This window comes from Echeneis naucrates, chromosome 22 (assembly GCF_900963305.1).
Source record: "Echeneis naucrates chromosome 22, fEcheNa1.1, whole genome shotgun sequence".
Lineage (NCBI taxonomy): Eukaryota > Metazoa > Chordata > Actinopteri > Carangiformes > Echeneidae > Echeneis > Echeneis naucrates.
In genome coordinates, this window is record NC_042532.1 from 20,688,843 (window position 1) to 20,705,739 (window position 16,897).

The window sequence follows — 16,897 nt, forward strand, 5'->3', positions numbered from 1 at the left end:
ACACAAAGTCTGTCTTTATGTGACTTTCTCACATTTTCACAGAATCCAGTCCTGCTGTCTCTCTCTCCAGTGTGGTCGTGGCTTTTTGGACCTGTGTGCAGAAATCTGTCACAAGCTGCAGCTGGGCCTCTTTGTTCTGGATTAGGGCAGCTACATCCTGAGTGGCGGTGCTCCACTGATCCTCCATGTGCTCCGACGTGTCCCTGTCCTCCCCATCAGCTCCTCTCAGCTGGGACAGGGAGAACTTCTGTGCCTGGATGGTCTCTCTGCACTGCTGCACTCAGTAAGTCACAGTAAACACAGACAATCATCCAAAGTCTGATCAGCTAACACAAACGTTATGTTTATTGAGATTAAGTTGTTATTGCATATAAAGTAAATTGCCACAGGTGGTTACACCCACGAAGCTCTGTTGCGTAACAGCTTTGGCACATGTGTAGTTATTTTTAATTTATCACCTCTTGGCTGACATAGTTATTCATTAAAGACGCATCACACTGGAGGCATTTTAAAGAAAGCCATGAATTTCCAATCTGGTGTCCAACTCCACCTCCATCTAAAAATCCAGCTGCTGCTGTAAATCATGTTGTCTCTTTGGTGACATCTCACCTGAGCCTCCTCCACCTGCTGGGCCATGGCAGTCAGGTTGAGCTCAGCCGGGCGATTCTTCAAGCTCAGCACCTTAGAGACCAGTCTGCTCAGACAAACATCCTGATCACTCGTAAACGTCTTCAGAGCCTCTGAAGCGTCTTCCACAGATTTACCCTGGAGAAAAAAAAGAGACACGTCAGAGACCAGAACAACTGAAATGACATCTTTGCATTTAAAAGCTGGGTGCAGGATCTGACAGCCTCAGTGAATTTAGTACCTCCCAAAGTCGACTGCTAGGTTCTGTCCCAGGAAGCAGCTGTATTTCTGTGAAGATGTTTCTCATGGCAAAGCCTACAGGACCCTCCAGAACACCTTTGTCCTCTTTGTTTTCCTGAGCTGGTAGTCCTTCTGCCTGGATAACTTCAGATGATAATTTCTGAGCCACCTGCAGTGATAAATAGTGATGTCTCTGTTAGTGCTGTGTGTCTATTCTCAATATACAACTGCATACCGTTGAGCTAAGGAAATACCTCTCTCTATTTGTGAAACAAATTCATCCCATCCAAATCATAACGTTTCCCTGAATGAGTGAGTGTATGCTCTTTGGGCAGCAGGATGGTGATATCATGTTTCTGTCCTGAGGCAATGAGGTCATAAATGTCTCTAGCTTTTGTTTTTGTTCTTGGCTTTACCTCTGATGATAATATAACACACTTATGTTCAGCCACAGATCTTAAATAGGGATCTTATGAAAGTTGCTTTTTCAGAGGATCTAAAGGTGGATTGATCAGACTGATGGATGTCTGAAGAAGTTTAGGGAGTGAGTGAAAACCAGTACATGAAGGGGGCTGATTGTGTGACGTTCCTGGAGGAAGGAAACTAGATTTATTTTCTTTTCTTTGACTGACATGGTTGTTGAGGGAAAAAGAAATAATCACATCACGTCTCACCTGTGGCAGACCAAAGCCCAGAGGCCTCACTCCACCGGCGGTGGCGACATCAGGTATCTCTACTCTGACTGCTGTTTCCCTTTGATGCTCCTCAGCTGGCCTCTTTTCCTCCTCTTCTTCTTTCTTTTCTGTTTGGACCAGTCCGAGTCCACACAGAGATTCAGGACTGCTCTGTTGGACTTGGACTATCCCGGTCATCTTAACTACAGACTTGTCTGTGTCAGTTGTATCCTTTCTTTCTTTGACTGTCTCAAATTGAACACCTGCTTCCTTTTCTGTTGTGACGGTTTTGTATTCATGCACAATTGTGTGGATTTTGTATGTGACGGATGTTGGATCCTTCGTCTTATCATCCATTCCATGTGTCAACACTTGAGCCATGTCAGGATCTGTTAGTCGTTCTCGAGTGATTGTGAGATCTAGCTGAGAATCAGTTTGTCTTGGTTTAACGCCTTCTTCTTCAGTAAAGATTATTTCTACGAATTCTGTCTTTGCTGTTGAATCGGCAGAAACGGTCTGAGCAGCCGGCTGCTGACCTTCAGTGCTGATTTGTTGCATTTTCACTTCTGTCTTAGCTGCAGCCGTCTCATGATGGACGCCAGCCATCTCTTCTTTGGTTTCTGGTGATTTTTGCACTCCTGCAGCCTTTGGTTCCTTTACTGTGAGAACAGAAACATTTCCGTCCACTTGACCCGTTGGTATGTTCTGCTGCAAAGCACGGACGTCAGCCTCCTTGTGGACTTTCTCCGCCTGGTGGGGATCAACCTTCACTTCCGCCGTGGTCATCACAACAGCTGTTGTTTGTGGCTGAACAGTGGTGGATGTCAGGTTTTTGTTTTCATACACAGCACTTGTTTGATCGATATCAGTGATTGATTCCTTTGTGATCTTTACAGTTGTGACCTCACGCTCCTTCATTCCGGCCTGTGTATCTGACTTGTCAACAGACTTGTCCTCCAGACTCCGGGGGGTGTCATGCACATCTTTTGCAGACACGTCAGCACGACCTTCCTGAGCTCCGCCATCTTTGATCTCTTTGGGTCTCTCCTGTGCAGTTTTCAACACTTCTAGCTTCATCGCGGCAGAAGCACCAGAGCTGAGCTGACTGGAGTCAGAGGGAGCCACACTCTCCTGCCTCTCACCAGTGATTTGTTGAATTTCTGCTGCCCTGTCTGGATGAATGTCAGCTGTCGTCTCGTTCTTCTCCGGCTGTCTTTCACTCTGGGTTGGAACCGTCCCCATCCTTTGCTCTTTTGCCGTCATAACAAATGTGCTTTCCTGCTCCGCAAGACCGGTCGGTATATCGAGTTGGATGAAACGCACCTCTCGCTCCACGAGGATTCCCTCCAGCCCATCAGACTTCTCGTCCCGGCTCTTGGGCTCACCATACGTTAAAACGTCTTGCTTTTCTTGCGCTCCTTGTTTCGTGACCTCAGCAGCTTTTCCCTGTGTGATTGTTGAGAGCTCCATCTTAGTTTCAGTGTGTTTTACTTTTACTGTGCCTTGCTCATACAAACTTATTTCTATAAGTTCGGTCTCACTCCCACGCGGTTGCAGTAATTGAGAAACAGCAAATTGGGGCTGAGAAGACTCCTTTTGACTCACATCCTCTTGGCATTCAGTACTGCTTTCTTGTACCTTAATCACAGTCACCTCAACCGCAGAACTAGCCTCATCTTTGTTTTCTGGCACCTTTTCACTTTGGATACTTGTTTGAAAACTATCTGGTCTTGGCTGTGTAGCTCCTGTGATGGTTGTGTCTGGGGTGGTCTGTACGTCCAGCTGCAGAACACGTACTTCAGGCCCGACGCATATTTTCTCCATTTTGACAGACTTTTCAGCCACAGCTTTGGGCGCCTCGTCGTTGCGTTGTTCCAACTGTGTAGGAAGCTGTTCGTGGGCACCATGTTCCATGTGGACCAATTTGGTTCGTTCATGTGTGCTTCTTAAGAGCTCTATGTGAGTCTCAGTTAGGCTTGGTATAACCATATGTTGTTCAGATAAGTTCATTTCTACAATTTCAGAAGCAGGAAAAATGGGCTGAGCAAAGTCCTTTGGAGCCACATTGTCTGGAAATTCAGTAGGGGTTTCTTCAACAGTAACATTAGTTAGAGCTGTGATCACTTCTGTGGCTGAAGGTGCCTTCTGACTATCAGACTCTTCTTTGGTCTTTGTCAGCTCTGTGCTAACAACTTCTGAGGAAGGCTTAAGATCCTTTGGCTTTCTTTCAGGTGGAAAAGGTTTTCCTTTCTCTTCAACAGTAACAACAGTTGGAGCTGTGATCATCTCTGGAGCTGTAGATGTCTTCTGACTATCAGACTCTTTTGTCAGCTCTGCGCTAACAATCTCTGAGTAAAGTTTAGAATCCTTTGACTTTCTTTTGGGTGGAGAAAGTTTTTCTTGTTCTTCTTCAGGTGGAGCTGTGACATCCTCTCTAGCAGGAGTTGGCTTCTGGTGATCTGGCTGTTCAGGTTCTTCCTTTGTCAGCTCTGTGGGAACAACTTCTGAGGATGGCTTAAGATCCTTTGACCTTCGTTTGGTTGGAGAAAGTTTTCCTTTTTCTTCTTCAGGTGGAGCTGTGACATCCTCTGAAGGTGAAGCTGGCTTCTTGCGATCTGGCTGTTCTTTGGTCTTTGTCAGCTCTGTGGGAGCAAGTTCTGAGGAAAGTTTATGATCCTTTGACTTTCTCTTGGTTGGAGAAAGTTTTCCTTGTTCTTCAACAGTAACATCAGTTACAGCTGTGATCATCTCTGGAGCTGTAGATGTCTTCTGACTATCAGACTCTTTTGTCAGCTCTGTGGTAATAACCTCTGAGTAAAGTTTAGAATCCTTTGACTGTCTTTTGGACGGAGAAACTTTTCCTTGTTCTTCTTCAGGTGGAGCTGTGACATCCTCTGGAGGAGAAGCTGGCTTCTTGCGATCTGACTGTTCTTTGGTCTTTGTCAGCTCTGTGGGAACAACTTCTGTGGCTGAAGGTGGCTTCTGGTGATCTGGCTGTTCAGGTTCTTCCTTTTTCAGCTCTGTGGGAACAACTTCTGAGGAGGGCTTAAGATCCTTTGACCTTCGTTTGGTTGGAGAAAGTTTTCCTTTTTCTTCTTCAGGTGGAGCTGTGACATCCTCTGAAGGTGAAGCTGGCTTCTTGTGATCTGGCTGTTCTTTGGTCTTTGTCAGCTCTGTGGGAACAACTTCTGAGGAAAGTTTATGATCCTTTGACTTTCTCTTGGTTGGAGAAAGTTTTCCTTTCTCTTCAACAGTAACATCAGTTACAGCTGTGATCATCTCTGGAGCTGTAGATGTCTTCTGACTATCAGACTCTTTTGTCAGCTCTGTGGTAACAACCTCTGAGTAAAGTTTAGAATCCTTTGACTTTCTTTTGGTTGGAGAAAGTTTTCCTTTTTCTTCTTCAGGTGGAGTTGTGACATCCTCTGAAGGAGAAGCTGGCTTCTTGTGATCTGGCTGTTCTTTGGTCTTTGTCAGCTCTGTTCTAACAACTTTTGTGGCTGAAGGTGGCTTCTGATGGTCAGGTTCTTCCTTTGTCAGCTCTGTGGGAACAACTTCTGAGGAAGTCTTAAGATCCTTTGGCTTTCTTTCAGGTGGAGAAAGTTTTCCTTTCTCTTCAACAGTAACATCAGTTACAGCTGTGATCACTTCTGTAGATGAAGATGGCTGTTCTTTGGTCTTTGTCAGCTCTGTGGGAACAACTTCTGTGGAGGGCTTAAGATCCTTTGACTTTCTTTTGGTTGGAGAAAGTTTTCCTTTTTCTTCTTCAGGTGGAGCTGTGACATCCTCTGGAGGAGAAGCTGGCTTCTTGCGATCTGGCTGTTCTTTGGTCTTTGTCAGTTCTGTGGGAATAACTTCTGTGGCTGAAAGTGGCGTCTGACTGTCAGACTCTTCTTTTGTATTTGTCGGCTCTGTGGGAGCAAGTTCTGAGGAAAGTTTACGATCCTTTGACCTTCGTTTGGTTGGAGAAAGTTTTCCTTGTTCTTCTTCAGGTGGAGCTGTGACATCCTCTCTAGCAGGAGTTGGATTCTGGTGATCTGGCTGTTCAGGTTCTTCCTTTGTCAGTTCTGTGGGAACAACTTCTGAGGAAGGCTTAAGATCCTTTGACTTTCTTTCAGGTGGAGAAAGCTTTCCTTGCTCTTCAACAGTGACAACAGTTGGAACTGCGATCACTTCTGTAGATGAAGATGGCTGTTCTTTGGTCTTTGTCAGCTCTGTGGGAGCAAGTTCTGAGGAAAGTTTACGATCCTTTGACCTTCGTTTGTTTGGATAAAGTTTTCCTTTTTCTTCAACAGTAACAACAGTTGGAGCTGTGATCATCTCTGGAGCTGTAGATGTCTTCTGACTATCAGACTCTTTTGTCAGCTCTGTGCTAACAATCTCTGAGTAAAGTTTAAGTTTCTTTGACCTTCGTTTGGTTGGAGAAAGTTTTCCTTTTTCTTCTTCAGGTGGTGTTGTGACATCCTCTGGAGGAGAAGCTGGCTTCTGCTGATCTGGCTGTTCTTTGGTCTTTGTCAGTTCTGTGGGAACAGCTTCTGAGTCCTGTGGAGCCACATTGTCTGGAACCTCAGTCGTAGTTTCTGGTCCTTGGGTTACTGTGATCTTTACAGAAGCTTCCTCTGGTTTAACATCAGCAGGAGCTACATCTTTGTTCTCTGGCAATCTCTGGCTCTGGATACATGTTTCAACAACAGCTATTTTTGATACTGTGATGTTTTCATTCTCTTTTGGACTGGTTGGCATGTCTGGTTGGAGAACACGCACTCTGGATTCCCTTTGGACTTTCACAGACCTTTCGGCCAGGATCTCTGCGATATCTCGTGTAGACGCTTCAGTTTGCTCTCCTTCCTGTGTGGCTTCCCAACACTCCTGAGCTGTGTCAAGCTCAGGTGAACTTATTTCTGAAAATGTCTTTGCTTCATGTGGCTGCACAGCTGCACCATCAGCAGAGGCAGGTTGGGCAGATTTAATTCTAACCACATTTTCAGCACGGCTTTGTTCAACTGCAGCCTTCTCTGGCTGAACATTCGTGGCAGTCACAGTCTTGCTCTGTGTTACTTTTTCACTTGGCTGGATATCCCTCCCTGGCTCTTTCACGTTTGAGACAGTTATTATTTCACATTTGTGTGTATCTGTCTTTGCACTCATTTGTAAAATGTTGATTTTGGTTGATGTTTCAGCTGGGCTCTCAGAAGAATCTTGTGTCTCGTGTGTCGAGACTTCAACTATCTCTGTTTGGACCACGTCCTTGTCCTTTCTGGGTATTTTCTGTTTGGATTCCACGGGCTTAGGCTGCCTCAATGATTCACTTGTTTTGGTTATTTCTGCCACTGGGGAAACAGCAGAGGGAAGTTGAGTGCCGTCCTCTTCCTCCACAGCCACATGTGTCTGGGTAACGCCGACGTCAGGCATATCAAGGACCAGATATCTCGTCTGAATCTCTGGTGTCTTTTTCCATAACTTGTCAATGTAATCTGCTCTCTGCTGCGGGCCAGCAGGCTCAGAGGGGCGAGGTGGTTGTATTTGAGATGCTGTACTCCTGTCTCTTTCTGTAGACTCCTTTAGCTCTTTTGGAGGTTTAGACATTGTAAGTGAAATAGGCAGGACAGACTCCAGATGTTCAACACGAGGAGATGAAGTAGAAGAATCCATTTCAACATCAGCTGTCTCAGATGTGTGAACTGCGGCCACTTTCTTCCCTAAAAGTTCCTGAACAGCATCAGCACCATCGCCCTCAGCGGTTTTCTTTTCGTGTGCCCAGCTGATGTCCTCTACAGTAGTTTGATTCACCTCTGCAGTTTCCACTCGTTGGGGGACAGTTGATTCAACAACATTCTTGACAGTCTTCTTTTTCTGAATCTTGGTTTGCGGTGATTGTGTCTGTTGTGAGGTAATTTCCTGAATAGGTTTGGCCTCTGGAGACATCACAGGTCTCTGGGATTCTTTCTTACGTATTTCAGGTTGATCAGTTGTATTTGAGATGGCAAATGTCTCTGTGCTGTTTGACTTTCTGCTGGTTGGTATAAATGTTGTTCCTTCCAGAACCACAGTTTTAGTCTGCTCTGTGACCTTCTCAAAGGTTGTGACAAGAAAAAGTTTTCCTTTCTCTTCAACAGTAATCTCAGTTGGAGCTGTGATCATCTCTGGAGCTGCAGATGGCTTCTGACTATCAGACTCTTCTTTTGTATTTGTCGGCTCTGTGGGAGCAAGTTCTGAGGAAAGTTTACGATCCTTTGACCTTCGTTTGGTTGGAGAAAGTTTTCCTTTCTCTTCAACAGTAACATCAGTTACAGCTGTGATCACTTCTGTAGATGAAGATGGCTGTTCTTTGGTCTTTGTCAGCTCTGTGGGAACAACTTCTGAGGAAGGCTTAAGATCCTTTGGCTTTCTTTCAGGTGGAGAAAGTTTTCCTTTTTCTTCAACAGTAACAACAGTTGGAGCTGTGATCATCTCTGGAGCTGTAGATGTCTTCTGACTATCAGACTCTTCTTTTGTCAGCTCTGTGCTAACAATCTCTGAGTGAAGTTTAGAATCCTTTGACTTTCTTTTGGGTGGAGAAAGTTTTCCTTTTTCTTCTTCAGGTGGAGCTGTGACATCCTCTCTAGCAGGAGTTGGCTTCTGGTGATCTGGCTGTTCAGGTTCTTCCTTTGTCAGCTCTGTGGGAACAACTTCTGAGGAAGGCTTAAGATCCTTTGACCTTCGTTTGGTTGGGGAAAGTTTTCCTTTCTCTTCAACAGTAACATCAGTTACAGCTGTGATCATCTCTGGAGCTGTAGATGTCTTCTGACTATCAGACTCTTTTGTCAGCTCTGTGGTAACAATCTCTGAGTAAAGTTTAAGTTGCTTTGACCTTCGTTTGGTTGGAGAAAGTTTTCCTTGTTCATCAACAGTAACATCAGTGACAACTGTGATCACTTCTGTGGCTGAAGAAGTCTCCTGGCTGTCTGACCTTTCCTTTGTCTTTGTCAGCTCTGTGCTAACAATCTCTGAGTAAAGTTTAGAATCCTTTGACTTTCTTTTGGAAGGAGAAAGTTTTCCTTTTTCTTCTTCAGTTGGAGCTGTGACATCCTCTGGAGGAGAAGCTGGCTTCTGCTGATCTGGCTGTTCTTTGGTCTTTGTCAGTTCTGTGGGAACAGCTTCTGAGGAAGGCTTAAGATCCTTTGGCTTTCTTTCAGGTGGAGAAAGTTTTCCTTTCTCTTCAACAGTAACATCAGTTACAGCTGTGATCATCTCTGGAGCTGTAGATGTCTTCTTACTATCAGACTCTTTTGTCAGCTCTGTGGGAACAACTTCTGTGGAGGGCTTAAGATCCTTTGACTGTCTTTTGGTTGGAGAAAGTTTTCCTTTTTCTTCTTCAGGTGGAGCTGTGACATCCTCTCCAGCAGGAGTTGGCTTCTGGTGATCTGGCTGTTCAGGTTCTTCCTTTTTCAGTTCTGTGGGAATAACTTCTGTGGCTGAAAGTGGCGTCTGACTGTCAGACTCTTCCTTTGTCTTTGTCAGCTCTGTGGGAGCAAGTTCTGAGGAAAGTTTACGATCCTTTGACCTTCGTTTGGTTGGAGAAAGTTTTCCTTTTTCTTCTTCAGTTGGAGCTGTGACATCCTCTCTAGCAGGAGTTGGCTTCTGGTGATCTGGCTGTTCAGGTTCTTCCTTTTTCAGTTCTGTGGGAACAACTTCTGAGGAGGGCTTAAGATCCTTTGGCTTTCTTTCAGGTGGAAAAGGTTTTCCTTTCTCTTCAACAGTAACAACAGTTGGAGCTGTGATCATCTCTGGAGCTGTAGATGTCTTCTGACTATCAGACTCTTCTTTTGTCAGCTCTGTGCTAACAATCTCTGAGTGAAGTTTAGAATCCTTTGACTGTCTTTTGGGTGGAGAAAGTTTTCCTTTTTCTTCTTCAGGTGGAGCTGTGACATCCTCTCCAGCAGGAGTTGGCTTCTGGTGATCTGGCTGTTCAGGTTCTTCCTTTTTCAGCTCTGTGGGAACAACTTCTGAGGAGGGCTTAAGATCCTTTGACCTTCGTTTGGTTGGAGAAAGCTTTCCTTGTTCTTCAACAGTAACATCAGTTACAGCTGTGATCACTTCTGTAGATGAAGATGGCTGTTCTTTGGTCTTTGTCAGCTCTGTGGGAACAACTTCTGTGGCTGAAAGTGGCTTCTGACTGTCAGACTCTTCCTTTGTCTTTGTCAGCTCTGTGGGAGCAAGTTCTGAGGAAAGTTTACGATCCTTTGACCTTCGTTTGGTTGGAGAAAGCTTTCCTTTTTCTTCAATAGTGACAACAGTTGGAGCTGTGACATCTTCTGTGGCTGAAGGTGCCTTCTGACTATCAGACTCTTTTGTCAGCTCTGTGCTAACAATCTCTGAGTAAAGTTTAGAATCCTTTGACTTTCTTTTGGGTGGAGAAAGTTTTCCTGTTTCCACAACAGCCATTTCAGCTGGTGTTGTGACCATCTGTTGTGTTGAAGACGACCCCTGACTGTCAGGACCTTCCTTTGACGTCCTTCTATTTGTTTTAACGTTAGTTTCGTCCACAGTAGCAGATTCAGTAATTTGACTTTTATCTTCTCCCACAACAGCCTGTGCAAGTTTCCCAACTTGAGCTTCTTTCTGATCTTGCTTGGACTCCGCTTCAGCCGCGGCAGACACTTTCTCTGGAGCTGTGGTAACAAAACCTTCTGATATTGTATCTTTAGAGTCTACTGCAGCATTCTCTCTGGCTGGCTCTTTCATGATTTCTGACACAGTGACTTCGGTAAGTTCTGGTGAAACTTGTGACTTTGACTTTCTTTTTGACGGTGAAAGTTTTTCTGGTTTGTTAACAGTGCTTTCAGTTGGTACTGTGGTCACATCTGCAGCTGAGGGCTTTTGACAGCTAGCTTCTTCCTTACGTTGTTCAGGCCTCGCATCAGGTGGCCTAACAGGGGTAACTATAGTCTTTGACATTGTCACAGTGTCACCGCTCTTTGACTTTCTTCTGGTTGGTACAAGCTTTGTTTCTTCAACAGCAACATTATTCTTCTCGACACTGGCCACTTGATCCAAATATCTTTCACCTTCTGTTATTTGAGGTACCACAGTGTCTGACAGTTTAAGAGGAATTTCTGTACTCTTGGACTTTCTCCTCGGTGGCAGAAAGTGACCTTTTTCCACATCTGCAGTTTCAGCATCTGAACTTTGTGAGAGGGAAGTTGCAGAATGCTCCTCAGGTTCTTGCTTTGCTTGCTTTGGTACAGCGAGACTCTTTGACTTCTTTCTGGTTGGTATAACTTTACCTTCTTCCACACTAACAGTCTCAGATGATTTTGTGCTCACCTGTGCAGCTGAAGAAGTCTCAGGCTTTTCATGGTATTCAGTCGTTACTACTTGGGAACTGACTGATTCTGTTATGGAAACTTCTGAGCTCATGAACTCCTGTTCTTTTGGGTCAGGTGTAGGTTGAACAGCTTCTGTTTCTGTGATTGGCTCTGAAGTTGGTTGAGTAGTTAAAGCTTTTGACTTTCTTCTGGTTGGTACAGGTTTAGTTTCCTCACCAACAACAGGTGCAGACTTATCACTGTCCTTTTGAATCAGCATTGGTTCCTCTAAAGCAGGTTTCATTTGCTCACTTGTTACATCTAGCTTTATACTTTTAACAACATCTGTAATAAATTCTGAAGCATGTGCTGGACTCTGAGATTTGGTTTTGGTTATTTCAGCAGTGCCTTGGCCCTCCAAGTCTGCTGACACATTAAGCTTTATTGTTTCAGTCTCAGTTTGCATGGCCTCATCCTCAACAGATGTAGAGATTTCTGTGGAGGTCATTGTTTTTTGTTGTTTAACTTGTGTTCCCTCAGTTGCATGCTTGCTTTTTCGTGGTGGCGCCACAACAGTAGTCTTTGTCTCCTCTAGATTAACTGACTGGACATCAGAGGACTGAATGTCAAGTGGTTTTTGTTTCCTCCTTTCATCAAGTTCCTTGAATGAAAGAATGAAATCAAAATTACTACAAATTTACTTTGCTGTTCCTCAAGTACAACAAAATACTGAATCAATGGCTTCCCTTCATGTGTATATTTTCACATTATTTCAACAAAACTTTCTCATCATGATTAAATGAAATTCCAAATGTATTTACTTAAATACCTTTAAGCTCTGCCTTAGAGAGTGTTTATGTGTGTCTGCTTCTCTGAGTGTCTGTGAACTCTCTTTCTCCAGTTTTCCAAATGAACCCGGCGCCAGGCAGTCTGTTAGAAACTGCTGGTGAGAAAGAGCCTCCCGCAGGCTGACCTGCAACTTTTCACCTTCCTCTAATGTCACCTAAAACCAGGAGGAAAAAACGTGAAAGTGTCAGCAGAGATGACAAACTGGAGTGAAATATCATCACCACACACCAGTTGAGTGAAAAATAAGCTGCTGCTAAATGCTCCACAGGGGTGCAGTGTTACTACAGTCATAAACTGTCATTATAGGTCCAACATCTACCAGCAAGATGCCCCGAAGCAAAGCCCTAATACAAGCTAGTGGAAGAAGACTAAACGAACGATGAAGCTCTGAGATATATCAGCGAAGAGGTAAAATAACAAAGAAAAACCTGCACAGAAGTTGATTCGGATGGCTTGCTGTGGTTCCATTGCTGCAGGGCCTGAAGACAATCTGCCAGATAGTGAGCTGTGTTTGCAGAGCAGGTATCCTGACATTCATTCAACCTGGTTTTTAGACTGTAGACAGAACGAAACGTTTTGTTTTACACTACATGAGATAGAAAAATAAAATGACCAAAAACTGTGTGCAAATGGAACTGATTAAAAAAGACGAATGATTCCTTTAAGTTCTCTCAAGAAACCAGATATTGGATGAGATTTAATCTCTGGATACTTCAAATAGATAATAAATAAAGGAGAAGTCTGTGTTTCCTGATCAAGAGTAGACTGGCCCACTGTGCCTTGTTGGCATGAAGGAATAATGGAAAATAGAAGTAGAAAAAACTTTTTCCCAAATGTGAATTAGTTTAAAAGGAAACTGGAAAGATGACACTGAGTGAATCCAGTCCGTGCTTTACTAAACATTTTCACATGCGAAAAAAAAAAAGAATCAATCAAAAAGTTGTGCCAGCCGTGTTTCGACCTGTTTTTGTGCATTCCTTTATATTCATGACAGCTCTGCTCCAAAAGTAATTAAATTTCATCAGGCATGTAAATACCTGTCATGGTTCTGGGATAAACACTCAACCACACTGATAATTTCTCCCGGCAGCTCACTGGTGGACGATCTCGTCTTAACTTCCTGGTGGAGATCCTGAAGTTTCACACCCAAATCTCTCAGTGACTTATCACAGTTCTAACAGGAGGGACAAGAACAAATGGAATTGGATTTCAGCAGGTTTTAGAATCTAAAAGGTTCTTTGACAGCTAAAAGATCCTTCATTGTCTTTATTGTTTAAGACGAATGAATTAAAATGTTAGTACATCGAAAAAGAGTAAAAACCTGAAGACTGTTCCAGTGCAGCTGCAGCTGAGAAATATTGTTCTGCGGTTCACTGAAACTGAGTGCCTGGTCCAGAGAGCGGAGCTCCCACTGCAGGGCTGCCGTTCTCTCCTTAAGGTCCTGGGTCTCTTTGGACAACTGATGCTCCAGATCCTCCAGCCGGGCCTCACAGGCCGTCAGACGCTCCCTCACCTCCTTTTCCGAGGTGGCACAGAGGTCGTGGAGGTGACTGACCTCCAGGGTAAGAGCATCCCGTCCTCCTGGGGTGCAAAGGATCAGCAGATTGTCCCTGGCAGAGTCCAGGTCCTTCATCTCTCTGTGCTCTCTGTCCACTGTCTGGAGCAAAGCCTGGATACATAAATCAACATCTTTTAAATTAAAGGAACAGTATTATCTAAAATATTCAAATAGTTATAGCAGTCTGGGCCCTGATGGACCTCTGAAGTGAACAGGAAACAGCACTAACCCACTAAATGCATTCTAGACGGCTACAACCAGGACAAAAACCAGTACGCCTGATTTTCCAAATTAAATTCCCATGACTACATGAAGTCCTGCATCTTTTAAATTATGACTAACTACTGATATGTTACAAGTTTCTTATTGGATTATCTTCCAACTAACAGTTGTGTGTCTGTGTTGTATTATTGGACCTTCAGAGTGTTGACGGCACTGTGCAGACCCGGTCTGTCTGCTGCAGGAACTCCCAGGCCTTTCACCTGCTCCCTCAGCCAGTCCTGAGCGGCCTCGTGCTGCTCCAGCAGCTGGGTGCACTGCCTCTCCGTCAGGATGCCCTGCTCCAGGTTAGCCACCGCATCCTGAAAACAGACAGCAGCAAAATCATCCCATCGTTGGTTAAACAAGGTTAGATAGCAGCTATCGTTTAAGACAGGAGCAGCTTTTATTTTGAAGGGGGAGATAAAGCAAATAAGGACATAATAAAGATTTTGTATTCAGTGATGGTGGTACTGAACACAGAAGCTAAGTCATGGTGTTCATTTTTCTCCACAGGGGAGAAAACCACCTCGTCTACTCTATTTTTACTGTGCATGTTGTCACAGACTCACAGTCAGCTCTTTCAGCAGAGCAGGAATGGACTCCTGCTTGGCGGTCCAGGACGGGCCTGTCCAGTGGCGGTCCTGTGTGATGTCAAACAGCTCTGCAGCCTGCAGGACAGTGCAGCACAGTTTCAGATTATTTTTGGATCATTTACTTTTCATCACATACTCACATCTTTATTTCTTCAAAAAAAAAAGAGAGAGAGGGGGGGGGGGGTAATAATCCAGAAATTTCTGACACTGCAGGGACGTATGAACATAAAGTTTTTTATCTGAAACTTTACCTGTCTGTGAAGGTCTGAGAGGACGGGGGCCAGGGCTGTGGTCTGCTCCAGCAGGGCCTGGGCCTCCTCCACTGCCTGCCTCCGCTCTCCCAGGCCCGGCCAGGGGAAGACACGAGGCAGGTTGGACGCCTGATTCTGGAGCTCAGACAAACGGGCCTCAGCCTTCTCATGCTTGTGCTGACAGGACTCCAGGCGGTCCACAACGCCCTTCAACTCGCTAAGGAGTAACAGCAGACAACTTCAGGAATCAGAATCGTGCTGGTTAGGATTTAATGATTGTGAAGGTGAGATTGGATTTAAAAAGATTTGGGTTCAATAGGCTGATAAAATGTGTGAGAAAGGTAAAGGATGTAAAGAGATGTGTATCTGAGCACACTTCCTGTACCTGCGAGTCTCCTCAGCAGCCTGCAGGGTCGTCCTCCACTGCTGCTCAATACCTTCCACCATCTGTTGGACCTCATGTTTCATTTCCTGGCCCAGGTCTTTTTGTGCACAAAGACTCTGTGCACGACTCTTCAGCTCCATCACTTGAACTTCACCGTTGGACCTGGAGCTCAAGACCATCTACAGACACAATCATAGGTGTTCCAACCAAAACAGCCATACATTTTAAATGCACTTTACTTGAGTTTATTTTACCTGTGCAGTGTTCAGCCTGTCCTGTATTTCAGCCTTGCTGCCCTGAGTCCCTCTCCCCCTGGACTCAGCCTGTTCCCCCAGTTCTTTCACCCAGGTTTTAGTGCCCCCTGCTTGGCTCCTGAAGGCCTCCAACTCTCTGGAGAGCGAGTATTGGACCTCAGCTTTCTTCAGCGTATCCTCAGCAGTCTGCAGGACTGTCCTCCATTGCTCCTCCGAGTCTTTCACTGTCTGCTGGGCCTCCTGTCTGGTGTTCTCCTCCACGTCCTCCTGGTCAGACAGGCTCTGGCTCTGTCTCCTCAGCTCTGTCAGTTTGGAGTCTCCTTCCGGCTTGGAGCTCAGGATTGTCTGAGAAGAAGTGAGAAAGCGCACCATAAACCAACGGAGAGAAAAAATTAAATATGGATGATACATGGTGTGACTACCACTCCTGTCTGGTAAATAATGAGTTGTATTACATCACACAGACCTGGGCAATGTTTATTCTCTTTTCTGGGTCTTGCTGAACATCCAGAGAAACAAGACTCTGCTGCTTCTCTTCCAGCCAGACTCTGGTGTTTCCTCTGAGGGCTTCGTAGTTCCTCAGCTGGTCCTCCAGAGCACACTGTTTCTCAGCCTTCTCCAGGGACTGCTTAGCATCCTGCAGGATTTTAGCCCACCGGTCTTCAGTGTCTCTTAATGTTTGTTCAAGCTCTTGCTTTTTGTGCTTTTCAATTTCCTGACCACACAGACTCTGGCATCGTCTCTTCAGTTCCTGGAGCCTGGAGTCTCCTTCAGGCTTGGAGCTCATAATGTCCTGGAGACAAATGATTCACACAGTAATGAAATCCACATCATTATTGTTTGGTTGGGATGTGATCTATTTTTTGGTCCCCACTAGCTCCTGAGAAAATGATCTGTCTCGTGAAGCCTCCATCTCCAGTGAAGTGATGTTGTTTGTCTCAGCTCACCTGTGCTTGGTGAAGTCTGTCCTCAGCGTTGGTTTGGCTGCCCAGGGAGCTCAGTCGCTGTTGGAGGTCGACAAACCAACGCACAGCATCCTGGTGACTGGTGTCAAATTCTCTGAGCTGGAAAGAAAAACACAAACGGTGGTGTGGTTGTCTCGTGTTTATCGATGTGGGCGCACTGGGTTAGGGTTAGTTCCTTTGTGGTGCTGGAAAACTGCCTCGTCTCTCACCTCCATCATTCTCCTCTCAGTGTCTTGAGCGATCTGAGCTTCTGCAGCAGCTTTGATCTGTTGAGCAGCCTGCAGGACGGTCCTCCACTGCTCCTCCGTGTCTCTGACAGTCTGCTGGACATACACTCTCCTGCCCTCGTCTACGTCTTTATGGTCACACAGACTCTGGCCTCGCCTCCTCAGGTTGTTCACCTGACAGTCACCTTCAGGTCTGGAGCTCAAAATAGTCTACAGAGATCAAAAACCACACATTATCAAGAAGAACTGGCAACAGAAAACAAGCTGTCAGACAGGAAACAGCACCATTTTGTTTTTATTTCAATACAAAATATAAGCTGCTCAAACAAACCTGGACTGTCTGGCTTCTCCCCTCAGGTGGTGTGTGACTCCCCACAGCCTGCAGCTTCTGCTGTCTCTCTCTGATCCAGGACTGAGTGCTTTTACTCTGAATGTCGAAGTCATCTGAAAGACTTCGGAGCTCTGCCTGTCTGGTGGCCTGCAGGACTGTCGTCCACTGCTGCTCGGTGTCCTGAACCAGCAGCTGGACCTCCGGCCTCCTGCTCTCGTCCAGCTGCTCACACAGACTCTCACCTTGCTGCTTCAGGTCGAGCATCTTGGACTCGCCCTCGGATCGGGCACTTAACGCAGCCTGAAGGTGAACACACAGAAGTGGCCTTAGAGGTCAGAAGTTGCAGACATTACATAACACAATCTGATAATATAAACACAACAGGCTGATGTTTT

The 16,897-nt window shown here is 45.3% G+C and overlaps 1 protein-coding gene across 1 annotated transcript in view; it reads right to left on the reverse strand.

Moving 5' to 3' along the window:
- LOC115036041 (nesprin-2-like) overlaps positions 1-16,897 on the reverse strand; it is a 92,343-nt gene that overhangs the window by 46,025 nt on the left and 29,421 nt on the right. Inside the window, exons 45-61 of the mRNA XM_029494143.1 lie at positions 16,503-16,802; positions 16,154-16,381; positions 15,927-16,043; positions 15,446-15,772; positions 14,980-15,324; positions 14,726-14,904; positions 14,341-14,557; positions 14,066-14,164; positions 13,652-13,816; positions 12,999-13,346; positions 12,715-12,851; positions 12,106-12,232; positions 11,658-11,831; positions 1,542-11,489; positions 869-1,036; positions 610-765; positions 33-274 (exon numbers count right to left, since the gene is read on the reverse strand). Of these exons, the coding sequence (XP_029350003.1) occupies positions 33-274; positions 610-765; positions 869-1,036; positions 1,542-11,489; positions 11,658-11,831; positions 12,106-12,232; positions 12,715-12,851; positions 12,999-13,346; positions 13,652-13,816; positions 14,066-14,164; positions 14,341-14,557; positions 14,726-14,904; positions 14,980-15,324; positions 15,446-15,772; positions 15,927-16,043; positions 16,154-16,381; positions 16,503-16,802 (13,277 nt within the window). The remainder of the gene's footprint in view (positions 1-32; positions 275-609; positions 766-868; positions 1,037-1,541; positions 11,490-11,657; positions 11,832-12,105; positions 12,233-12,714; positions 12,852-12,998; positions 13,347-13,651; positions 13,817-14,065; positions 14,165-14,340; positions 14,558-14,725; positions 14,905-14,979; positions 15,325-15,445; positions 15,773-15,926; positions 16,044-16,153; positions 16,382-16,502; positions 16,803-16,897) is intronic.